The sequence below is a fragment of the Anopheles merus genome, chromosome 3L (genome assembly GCF_017562075.2).
Source record: "Anopheles merus strain MAF chromosome 3L, AmerM5.1, whole genome shotgun sequence".
Classification (NCBI taxonomy): Eukaryota; Metazoa; Arthropoda; class Insecta; order Diptera; family Culicidae; genus Anopheles; species Anopheles merus.
Window position 1 is genome coordinate 9255196 of NC_054085.1, and position 12563 is coordinate 9267758.

The window sequence follows — 12563 nt, forward strand, 5'->3', positions numbered from 1 at the left end:
AATTTCCTATTTTGATCACCTTTTAAATGCTTTTCAAACAACATTTTAACATTATTCCCGGAAATTGCAAATTCATCCTGTGAAAAGAGCAATTTCACGTACGCCAAGATGGTTGCCATCATCTTGCATTAAACGACACTCCCTCCACTGGATCGCGAGCTCTTATGGGAACGTGTCGTGCGAAATACCTTCAGAATGGTATTATAACGCAAAAAAACCCCGGCCTAACTTGTCGGTCGGTCGGGAAGTGCTTAATGAAATACTTTCGAACAAGTCGCAACGCCCGTGGGACAAATATGCTGCTTGCCACATCGGTGGCTCCATTCCACCGAAGCACTTTGAAGGTGAAGGAAGTGACACAAAGCATCTAAAGAGGGGGGAAAACGGGATAAAGAAGCTTCACCCATTCATTCAGTACTCGTTCCTCTTCCAGCAGTGCAAAGCCCACACGACACCGTTTACCAAATGCACACTGCACACGTTAAGAAACTTTCAGCCCCGGTTGCATTCTCGCGGCGTTGGGAAAGGGAGGGCAAGCGACAAACCCCCCACCCCGTAATAGGATTGGAGCGTGTGCAGGACGGTTTGAAGGACGAACGTTACGAAGTTGAGGTAAAGTTTGATCAAAAGTTTCGGGCTTGCAAAAGATGCCGTTGTTCCGATTTCGCTTCTTTTGCTTAGCATCCATCTTCCCTCCCAGTCTTTTCTTGTGGAAAGAATGTTCTCTTTAAAAGGGAAATGGCTGTCAATTCGCTTCACTGCCGGAAATTTCATCCACCGCCACAGAGAGTGCCATGGAAAACGGCAACCAAATTACAATACTTTTTCACGTGGTGCAAATATAGGAAATAGGAAAGGCTTACAATGTCCTTGCCGAGGAAAGTTGTCACTGAAAGCGATCCAAACGGTACGTTTCGGGAGTAAATAAATCAGCTCCCATTAAAATGAATTTTCTCCAGTTGTTCACATACGAAGAGGAAAGAAAAAGTGCTCCTACAAACAGGTCGGTATGGCTAATCTGAGAAGCAACGGCGTACGGGAGCAGCTGCAAACGAAACCATCGAAAATAAGCTGTTTACATTTAAACTGGTAGAACGGCTTTGTAGCTGCATTTGTTCACATAGACACCAGGAGGAGCGAGAAGTAGATTTCCATTCAGAATGTGTTTCCTTTTTGTCTTTGAAAACCACACAAACATGGACAGCGTTAGCTTTTCAGTGTTGACTCCCCGCTTTCGGTGAACAGTAGTTGGCTGCAGTTTGTAGCAAAAGTTAGGCGAAGGTGAATTTTTCCAACTCGAAAACAACTTAAGCCATATACATCGTACCACACAGCCCAGGCAGGCAATAAACTTTTTTATCCTCCTTCCGAACGTGCCGCTCCGCACCGTACGACTTCTTTAATCTATTCAAAGTGAACGGAGGGACAGTTTTTTGTGTATTCTTTGGTAACGCTGCATAGAGCCAGCACTATCAGGCGGTGAGCATACTACTGCTGGCGGAGTGGATTATAAGAAAACCAATTACCACCGGATGGTGGGTTTGGTTGGGTTCTTTTTCTTTGCCACTTTTCCGCATATTTAAAGGTAACGTGCTCGCTAGGTTGAACAATTCTCGCTGTACGAAATATATGCCGATTCCCCCTTACTGATTCAGCAGTTTCCGCTGCACTTACCTTGCGCGCACACGCACACACAAACTGGGAAGGAAACGGTAGAAGCAGCCGGCGGCTTTAGCGAGTAATTTGTGATGGTTTAAAAAACACTTCACTCCACCTGGTAGATGGGAACTGGGACAAAGTTGCCAACCCAACAAGACCAACAATCCCGTAACATATTCAGCTTCGGTCGTGGTATGTTGTGTGCAGCTTTTTATCTTCAAGGACACCTCTATTAAACTACGCCATAGATGGTGTCACAGGAGCCAAGAGGAAGGACACGTGTGTGCAAGGCAAAAAACTTTATCTCACATCGTTACTTAAAGAACACTCCCGCTGTACGGGCATCAGCAACGGGCATCTTGCGGGATGGCATCGCTATCGGTCCGTTGCGATCGGTGCTGGCACACCAAGACCAACTGGCCCGGAATCTTATTACGAGATACGAGATAATTAGATTAGGATACCTCTCTAAGTAGCATCGTTCTGTCGGTGATTGGTGACCGCTACTGGTGTGACACTGCCCTCCGGGGGCCACCGGACCGGCTACTGGTAGCATAATGTTATTTCTTAATATCGCTGGGACGGGCAAGATTTATGCGGGCACTAAGCTGCAACCGGCAGCATACATACGGTGTCGTTTGGAAAGTTCCGAGGAAAGTTGCATTTAGGTTTATAATGCGTATGGGGATGATACTTAAGCACATGAGATGGGTTTTGTTACTCAAGCAGAGCACACACACACAAAATGCAAAGTTTTCAAACACAAATGGGTCACTGATCCATGCGTGTGCGTGTCTGTGGTCAGCTGAAGAAAAAATAAGCTTTAATCGCAATGATGGACAGGTTGCACCGATAGTGTCGTGACAAGCATTCGATGTTCAGCTCCACTGATCATGAGTTCAGAATCAAGTCAGGTTACAACAACTGGCGATTGTTTTTAATCAAATGGGTCAAATTGGACAATTATCAATTATATATTCATTACTTAGATATAAAATAAAAAAGGATATATAAAAAAGGATGTAGTCAGCACTGCAAAATGTCACTGTCAATCTCATAAAAAAAAATTGACTGAAACAAAATCTATATCAGCGTCACGTAATCAGTTGTGATAATCAGAGGTGATGCTCAAAATGATTGGTGCAGGCTTCATGACATTTTTGCGACCATCGCTTGGTCAGTCTCTATTTCATAACTTTTTTTTACTGTAATCAGTTTTGCAAAATGTCACTGACATAGTCATGACAAATTCCGTCTGAAACAATATCATGTCAGCTCTTTTGTGATGATCAGAGGCGAGCCTCAAACAGTGGTTGCAACCATCACATGCTTGGTGACATTGTGTCACCAAGCATGTAATTGCTCCACCAACTGTTCGAATCTCACGTGAACTGATTTAAGTTTCGTTTCAGTCATGAGTGAGTCATGACTGAATCAGTGGCATTTGACAGCACTGTTCACAGACACAACAAAATCATGATTATGCTTGCACCTGCATGATGCTCAGCTTGTCAGCCAGAGTATCGGGTTTGACTCGAGCAATTGCACGTTGCATACGGCTTTTGTCATGACGCACTTTCATTGAGTATCATCAATGAGCATCAAGCTACCACGGATATGTTCATTGTTTTCGTTGGTGAAATCTCGTGATACTCGTGACATTTGATTTGACACTTGATGTAGCTATGCACATTACAAACATGTAAATAATAGAAGAAATACAAAAAATCATTCGATGATGAACCAAATTTTTCCCCCAATTGGATTATCGCCGCACCAGATCAAAATACTATTTAACCAATATTTAAACAATTTACAGAGTTTTACAAGGCATTTTGCAATTCGCGCTGCTATATTTTTTTGCTCACTTCGTAGCACTTTTTAAATCCTAATTACTTAGTGAATAAAACGAGTTATGGGTCAAATGACCCATAATTTTAAAGCTTAAGTCTTCTTCTTTCCGTTTTTGTGCATAAAATGTGTTAAAATGTGTAAAATAGTGTAGAAAACATAGGAAAACCTGCACCTCGATAGGGGCTGTTAAATTTTAACTTGAACAGGATAAATTTAACACTGGACCAGTCCAAGTACGCACTAGGAGTCAAAGTAAATTTCGTGAGCGACAAAATATGCAGCGCACATTGCAAAATGACTTGTAAAACCCTTTATAACATATTGGCTTTAACTATACAGGAGATGATAAACAGGTCTTTTTCTAATAATAATGTTTGACTACAGCAACGATGGCATAGTGTCAATTGAGTTTTTTAAATAATAATTGAACCTTTTTTTAGACTGTTAATTTTTTTTCATACTGATAGAAATATTGTTGTATAATTTTTCTTTCGCATTTCAAGTACTTGATGTATACAATTCTATGCATTCTACACGCTGCAGCTAGTTTGCATCGCCAGCTACTAAGTGTTTGCTACGTCTGGAGTGCCTTACGTTGCAAAATCTCTAAAAACGGTGTACAAATGTACGTGTACTATCGAAAGTGTATGCAAGTGTCGCTAGAATTGGTTGTGTGTTGCGTGTGTACTTTAAACCGACGTGAAAGTGTAAAAGCTACTTCCTGTGTGTGTTTATGTGTGAATGTGTAGTAACACGTGTGCAGGTAAAGGTGAAGCTGTCTATCGCTTGTACCCAGTGTGGAATTCGCCGAAATAATCGCAATGCTAATGAATGATCCAAAGCGGTGGCTTAGAATCAGAAACGCACCCCTTTTTCTACTTCTCCAGTATCCAATGATGGGAGAGAAAAGTGTGTGTGCGAGTGTATATCGAGAGCCGAAAGGATTAAAAGCCAACGTCCAAAGTCAAAATGTTGCCGCTCAACCGGAAACTCCCGGAAAGCCCCGAAACATTTGCAAACCGTGCCGCCAACCTTCCTGTTGAATGCACCGTGTAAGAACAATTTATCTTTTCGATGGCGGTGTCGTATGGATTAAATTTGGAATTTGTGCCCGCTCGAAAACGTTTCGGTAATCGCAGGCGATTAAAATCTTGAAATTCCACAGCAGGCAACAAGTAACGGCGCTGTGTTGGTGAAAGGTGAGTGGTGGAAAGCGTTACTGTCGCCCTTTCTGTTTCACTGAGGCTTCATTGAGGGGAGGAGAGGCGTTTTAGATTTGCTAGTAGAGTAGTAAGTACGGTACAAATGACATAAAGCCGTTGGAAGAAGAAGGAGAACGAACAGAAAGAACGAAATAGAAGTGAAAAGTGACCGAGTGTATGGACAAACACCCATAAACAAAACGGAAGTGACAAGTGTGCAGAGAAGTGTGCAGTGGCACCGTGTTTAGGTGAGTGTGAGTGTGTTTGTGTGCGCGTGTCTGATTGAGGCCGTGTACTAAGACTCATTCTTTACTGTTTCAGCAATTATCACACTGCACTGCGTTTTGGAGGGTTTTTTTTTGTGACGCCGCAAAAGCTTCAAATCAGAATCGTGTTAGTTGGTGTATTAAAGTAAGTATCAAACAGCGCAGCCCCCTATCAATACAGGCTTGAACGAGTTAAGGGCAAAAGCAACATACAGATACAGAAAGAATGGATAGACAGAGAGACATAGAGAGCGAGAGAGAGAGACAGAGCCGAGAGCAAATATGAGTTGTCGCGTAAGCCGATTCACAGTAATTAGTTGCAGTAATTAGTGAAACAGTAAAACTCGTTCGAGTGAGTGGCGCGATAAATCGATAAGTTGATCAAAAAAGAGTAGATGAAAGTAAGGAAGGAAATTAAAGTACTGAGTTTTGTAAAAGAAGTAGAGGAAAACAGGTGCCCCTCTTCTGCACGGACTTACCGGTATATCGTGTGAATGAGGTAAATGATCTCCTTTTCGCTGTGGTGTTGGAAACGGTGTGAGCAGAAACGGTGGAAGTTAGAGCCTCAGGTCGTTTGAAGAAACGGAGAAACTACTTACCCTATGCCTATCTAGTGGATCACCGTAGACGTCTCTACCTCTCCTATATACAAGTTCATCGTAACGCGTTCTGTCCTCGGGGAAAATTAATTCCCTTATTTCGGTCACTAACGTATGCTGTGTGTGGTGAAAAGGTAAGTGGCAACGTGCCGTTGCGATTAGGAGAAGAATGGCCTTCCACCCTGCTTCGCTTGGAGCTTCCGCGACCACACTTACCTTTTCGGGTGTATCTAACATTTCTAATAAAACAGATACGAAGGCCTCTATGGTCATTCCTCTAGCACCATATTCCGCTATATAATATGATAGGTTAGCAAAATGATGACGAGGTAATAAGGATCTGGCTTTTTCTTCAACCATCGCTGACACCGGACATTTCCTGCGCGTTCTGAAAGGAAAGCAGCACACGCAGTGAAGAAGCAGGTATCACACGTTCGCCAACCGCTTCGCAAACAGAAACGAACGATCTTACCTGACACCGGTCGGGCTGTAGGCGTCCCACGGTTCCGGCTCAACGGTGGTACACGAGTGTGGCACTTTCCCGACGTCACGGACCAGCAGCGACATTCGTTTGTGGAACTTAAATTGACTAACAGCCTCGTCATGGGTAACCTCCATGAATGATTGACCATTCACTTCTAAGATTTGATCGCCGACCTGCGGAGTGGAGAGGAGCAGAGTAGAAGGGTCAATGAAAACAGTCAAGCTCCGAGGGGGCAGCGGAAACTCACCATCAGTCCTGCCCGGTCGGCAACACTGTCCTTGTCGACGCCGGTAATAAAAATTCCTAACCCGTACTCGACCCCGCCCCGTATCATCAGTCCGAGCGACTGGCCGGGCTCTATCAGTAGGTCGACTCTTCGGACTCTGCAGGTGAGGTATTCCGTTTTTGTTTTATTTTCATTAGTGCCGATTATTTTACGATCGTGCGCGCCACCGACGATTTCCAATCGAAAGAGCGAAACGGGGCAAGAATGTGGAATAAAAGAGCGAGAGAGAGAAAAAGGGTGTGAGAGAGAAGGCAGGCGATAAATTTTAATTCCGGTGCGATTGCAGTGGCACGATGCAACAATTCCCTGCCGAGACCGAGAACCTCCCTCATTCCCCCATTCAAACAGACGCACACATAAATTCCTTGGGGCCGGAGAGGGATACGGCACACTGTGCTGTGAATAGAAAATTACTTCCTTGGGCGCATAATTCGGAAGGCGGCTGGGGAGTATGTGTGACCCACATGGATGGCGCACACACGGGGCGCTATAAATCGTTCGCACTGACAGGGACATGTAATGTTTAATCTTCTTTTCCGGGGAGCGTTTTTTGGGTGGAAAATTGGAAATAATGCACCCGGAGTGTTTGTGCGACGAATTGAAATTCATTACGAATCCTTGCAATTTGCACGATGAAATAAATTCAATTTTGGAATGATTCTACTTTTTGTGAGCACGGCCAGTGAATAGAGGTCACTAGAATGTGGAAACAAAAGTTTATTTTCTGACATTTCTAGAAGGTAACTATTATTCTAACAGCATAGGCAAACATTTCAAAATTGTCTAATCGATTGCAAATATTTAAATGGTAGCTCAAACAATCTGGTTTAGTGCGCTTTTGGAGCATGTTAAACATACAATTAACAATGACCAAATTTTAAGGACCAGAGATGAGGCTTAGCTCTGCAATGGGATGCGATCCGAAGCCCTTTGAGGGCTTATATAGGCTCTCCCATCCAACTCCTATTCCTAAACGTCCTTTGGTGCATGTGTCACCATATATCCAAGCCGTTTCGGACACTCCTGTGGCAAGACAAGATCACAAAGCGTTTGGAGCACTGGCCATATATATATATATATATATATATATATATATGGCCACTTATATATATATATATATATATATATATATATATATATATATATATATATATATATATATATATATATATATATATATATATATATATATATATATATATATATATATATATATATATATATATTCCTTGCAAACATCCACACGTTAAGAACAATAAAAACCGAAAAACGAAACTTTCTGCGATAAAAATAAGGAATGAGAAAATCTTCCTTAAATTGAGATATACTAATAAGAGTCCTTTAAACTGATATTAATTTATGAAAAGACACTTTCGTTAATGTATAGAGTTTTGTTCTGTCATTTGGTTTGCACATAGTGCTAGTTGGGTAAGGAAGTCGGATTTTTTTCATCCCAGGTTTACAAGACTAGCAATGAATTTTCCACCTTTGAGAGGAGTTAGTGTCATGCCAAGCTATAGGGACCGTTGCTTGTTACTAGGTCCAAACGCATGAACATCGTCAAAAAGTTAATACTTTATTTTTTGTCAGCAAATTGTTAAATAATTAATTGAATGCACCTTTCCTGGTAGAAAAGCTTAACATTTATACATCTGCTACAATCTTTTGATGCAAAATATATGGAACTAACGATCCTCTACTATCAATGACAAGGCAATGAGGTGACTGGAATTGATCATTTTGACTTTAACCTTTCGACAGATTCGTATAAGACGAGCTTTTTATTACTTTTCAAATATAGAGTTGAGCATTTTTAATATCATTGACAACAGTCGGACGAGTGCATGAATAAATTAAGTATAAATTATAGAATACTATTATTTTTATAAATAAAAAATACTATCATATTTCTATTACGTAAACTTGGTTAAACAAATAATTTAAAAGATTGAAATATACTTGGTAATCATTGTTCATGATGTTTCCAGTTTAATTTTTTAAGAAATGGGAATAGCCTTCGACAGTAAAATGCAACAGTGAAATAAATAATAAAAATTCTTTATTTTGAGTTACAATTGAGAATAACTATAACAGATTGCTTTGTTGATTATAGTAGATCTTTACCGATTTTCTTACACCTTAAATTATGATAGCATTATTACATTTGTTGCAAAAATTAAAGAAAAAAATAAATGAAAACAGTACATAAAATCATTATTTGTTTCATGTCCCTCTATTCACGGCACGACAAATGAAAAATTTTAATTTATATCAGTAAAAAAATGAAAGAAAAAAACATACAAACGCTGAATAGAAATGCAATTAGTTTATGGAATTTTCCATTCTCCCGAAGAAGGTCGTGTTCTATATCTAAGTTCATGAATTAAAAATTAAACTCAATGCATTCCATGCGCTTCTTAGCGCATCCTTTTTGCCACCGATACCACCCTATCTATCCTCTCCCACTGCTCTCTGTGGGTCAGAAACGAGCGACGACCATCCGTAATTAGACCACGAACCCCATGCCGCCCGTAGTCGCAGCGCACTGCTGCCCGATCATAATTCATATTTGATGTTTTTGTCGCTTCCCCCCCCCCCCCTCCAACCACCATCCAACTTACCTATCACGGCGTTCCGGTCGTCGGCCCCCGTACTCGTACGGTGGTGAGGCGGGCCGGCCCTGCCGGTCCATCCAGGAGCAGGTTTGGCGGTTCGGCGGCGGCGGATACATGCCAGGCGGCGGCGGTACAAGATCGCCCGCCACGCGGCTGCCCCCGGGGACGCCCGGAGGTGGCCCGAACCCGTGCAGCGGGGCGGACGAGTTGAGCATCGAGGCGGCGGACGGCGGTGCCCTTACCGTCATGCTGATTTGCCGCGACGATTTCAGAATCTGCACACATCTCTGGTTTGGTGAGAAAAAAAGTATGGCAATAGGAGAGAGACAGACGTCTAGTTGAGAGGAGGAGACTAAGGAAGGAAGTGGAGAGAGAGAGGGGTAATAGCAAGATAACAGAGGTTGGGGGAGGAGGAGGTAGGGTAACAAAGGACACATAGCTAACCCATAGCGGTGAAAAAGAAAAGAGAGACAGTGGAGGAAGCAAGACACATTTCGGGAAAGAAAGCAAGCGGCAAAACATCGATAAACTAGCGTGTGGTGCATGACGGAAGGGAAAGAGGGGTAAAAATAAACATCGAGGATAGAGTAAAACACACACCCTCATAGACAGACACATGTATATATATCCTTAAAATGGGAGCAAGTGGTCATTTTTCTCGGAACGTGAATGCACTGGAGAAAATTTTCAATCTTCTCAAGGGAACTGATGGAGTGGAAAGAGAGCTTTGAATGTAATACATTTTTATGTAACGAGTCACAACAGAGCTGCTACATGCACAGCGTGTGGGCACTTTGCATAGCCACTGTTGTCGCGCTCGATCGTAAATCTGTCTGGCATTCGTGCTGCGTGACAGGCATATTCCATTTGCTTAACGGCCAGCTACTGGCCACTGAACCAGTTGTCGATCAGTGTTGCACAAGATGCATGTTAAAACAAATAAATGCGGAGGAGGATGTTTTTAAACCAGATCTGTTTGTTTGATACGTGTGAGTGTGTCCAGAACATATGCGACTTCAGCTTTAAATTACCGTACCTTTAACCATCGGAGGAGATGTTAGAAATTGATTGTAAATATTGAAACCATCTCGTGTTCTATTCTAACTATACTAACGATATTGTAGAAATTAGCAAATCAAATGAACTTAAATGGTAAAAAGAGAACATGGCGCTATAAATTAAGTCTACAGAGCTAAAGAGACTTTACGTAATCTATCGATCGTCAAAAGTGATGTTTATGTTGATTGATGTTGTTTTAAGACAGTGCGTAACATAACTTTACGGTTGGTACGGTTTTATCGAAATTTAAACAAAATCCTCTCCAAATTCATTACTTTGTTTTTTTATTTGTTATTTTTTTCCTGAATGATGTTGTAGTTCAAAATATTATTTTTGGCAACAAAAAGGCACAATATGGTTTTATTGCCGAAAAACTATGTGATAATATAATATTGCGCATTATTACGCACTGTGTTCGAAGTAAATTCTTAATAGACTAAATTGAGGTATAAATATTATTCAAATGAGCAAACAAAACATTCAAAAATTTGATTATTAAATAGCGAAAATTGTATTCTATCTATTCCGTGAGGTGCTTGTGTAATTTATTCCTTTTTTCTGTGAGCGACCAGGCGTCTCCATAAAGTATGCAAAGTTGGCAACAAATGGTTTGCTGGCGATGTCTTGGCAAGTCGAATACGACTTCTACGAGTCGAATACGAGTCGAAACGCTGCTCCTTCTATTTCACTACCATAATAATAATAATAATAATAATAATAATAATAATAATATGCAAGAATAACTTTAAAGTTTTCAGTAAAAAGAACTTTGAACTAAAAACAAACAAAAAGACTCTTCAACTCTCAGCTCAATTTCAGTTCGTCTGTGCTTAATTAATGATAATTTTTAGTCTAACTGTTTTGCAAATCGTATTCATCATGCACATAGTTTTGAGAAGAATGCAAAACGCTTCACCAGTGGGTGTTTGGCCTCATAATAACTAATCGAGTCTATCGACACATCCTGCCGAATTGGGTTTGTCGTTTGGCTTTTGCCGCTCAAGATACGCTTTCACCACAATTGGTCAAACGATACTCGGCCACCAATTTGAATTTTATATCACACAATGTACCTCTGCCACCGTGCTTTTTTTACAGCAAACTTTTCCCCAGCAAACACCCACCACCCTACACTAAAAGTATAATTTTACACTCCTCCGCTCCCGGGTCTGTCGATTATCCTCCACCCTAAAACCAAACGAATTCGCAAGTCACCCGGGCGTAAGCCGAGTAAAGCTGTAATTTATGCAGCGCTGCAGTGTCACTATCGCCCTGTCTTGCGGAGCAGCGAGAGCGAGACAGAGTTTGGCTTTGGTGGAGTTGAAATCATTACTGTCGCTTCTTATATTACAGATTTGTATGACGCGCGCGATGGTGTGGCCGTTCGTGCACTGCTTCACCGTGCGCGCTCGCGTTGGTTTGTTCGTTTTAAAGGGAGGCACAGTTTGTTTTTTTGCAAGCAGAAGTTTGCTACCATTAGACGGTGATGCCAAGGAGATACTTCTTTGCAGCTTTACGCCATCTCGACAAGCTCATTTTTCACCCGGGTGAAACTCCTTCCTCTGCCCGGTTTGTACAACTGTTTATCTTTTCGCTCGATGCAAAACAATAATCCACCGCAACATCCACCACGGCTGCTTCCTTGTTGATGGGTGTTAGCTTCTACCCATCTCCTATCCGCCATTTTTCCTCCCGAGAGAGAGAGAGAGAGAGAGAGAGAGAGAGAGAGAGAGAGAGAAAAAAAACACAACCAACTGCTGTATGCGCTTCCCTCAAATGGGGATGGGACGAAATTCCACTTTGCGGTCATGCAAACGAAGTTAGCTAATAACTTTCCACGGCACAAAAGAACCGAGCGGGGAGAACAGTGGACTATGGGCAAACATTTGTCCAGACCGGACTTTGGCAGTGAAGAGGTGGGCAGAGTGCAGAAATGCAGGAGATTAAAACTTTTTCCAAGTTTTTATCCAAAGCCAGGACCACGCCGTGGTACATTAGTGCTTGAAGCTTTGGCTTTTTTTGGGTGTTTGTAGGTCACCGATGAGCGCATCATTTATGTAAGAAAACTATTTTCTTCTCTTTGGTGGAGAGTTCATAAAACACTGTTATTCCTCATTATCTAAAAAAACGTTCAAGAAAGTTCCAAAAACCCTGAATTTGTAACAAAAAATACAGTAAAAAAGGGGGTTTATTTTTCAAAAGTACAAGTGCAAGCAATACATACAAAACATTCAAAATAAAAGCAAACACAACACCACACAGCTACTGGAAATGGTTCACATTACTCAAAACAGCAAACACACTCGAAAGCAGACAGCAAGAAAGTGACAGAGACAGTGACGGAAAGTCTATTGCCAATCTTTTTTTCTTCTTAAAGTTAATCTTTATCATTGCATTTAGTGGTATGGTTTAGATGCGATATAATGTTTTGAATTGTTTTTGTGATGTTCGTTTTGGAGTTAGATGTGAGATTTTTAGAATTTTGAGTTGAACTTCTTTTCAAATTTAAGGCAGCAACATTGCAGGAAATGGCTTTCAA

The 12563-nt window shown here is 41.5% G+C and overlaps 1 protein-coding gene across 5 annotated transcripts in view; it reads right to left on the reverse strand.

Moving 5' to 3' along the window:
- The window catches only part of LOC121598689, an 87635-nt gene that overhangs the window by 39659 nt on the left and 35413 nt on the right, over window positions 1–12563 (reverse strand). For 4 of the 5 annotated variants that reach the window (XM_041925900.1, XM_041925899.1, XM_041925898.1 and 1 more), the window contains exons 7-12: window positions 8972–9252; window positions 6312–6447; window positions 6053–6237; window positions 5797–5968; window positions 5581–5697; window positions 5461–5499 (exon numbers count right to left, since the gene is read on the reverse strand). In XM_041925900.1, the coding sequence (XP_041781834.1) occupies window positions 5461–5499; window positions 5581–5697; window positions 5797–5968; window positions 6053–6237; window positions 6312–6447; window positions 8972–9252 (930 nt within the window). The remainder of the gene's footprint in view (window positions 1–5460; window positions 5500–5580; window positions 5698–5796; window positions 5969–6052; window positions 6238–6311; window positions 6448–8971; window positions 9253–12563) is intronic. The other variant, XM_041925901.1, reaches the window with a different exon arrangement.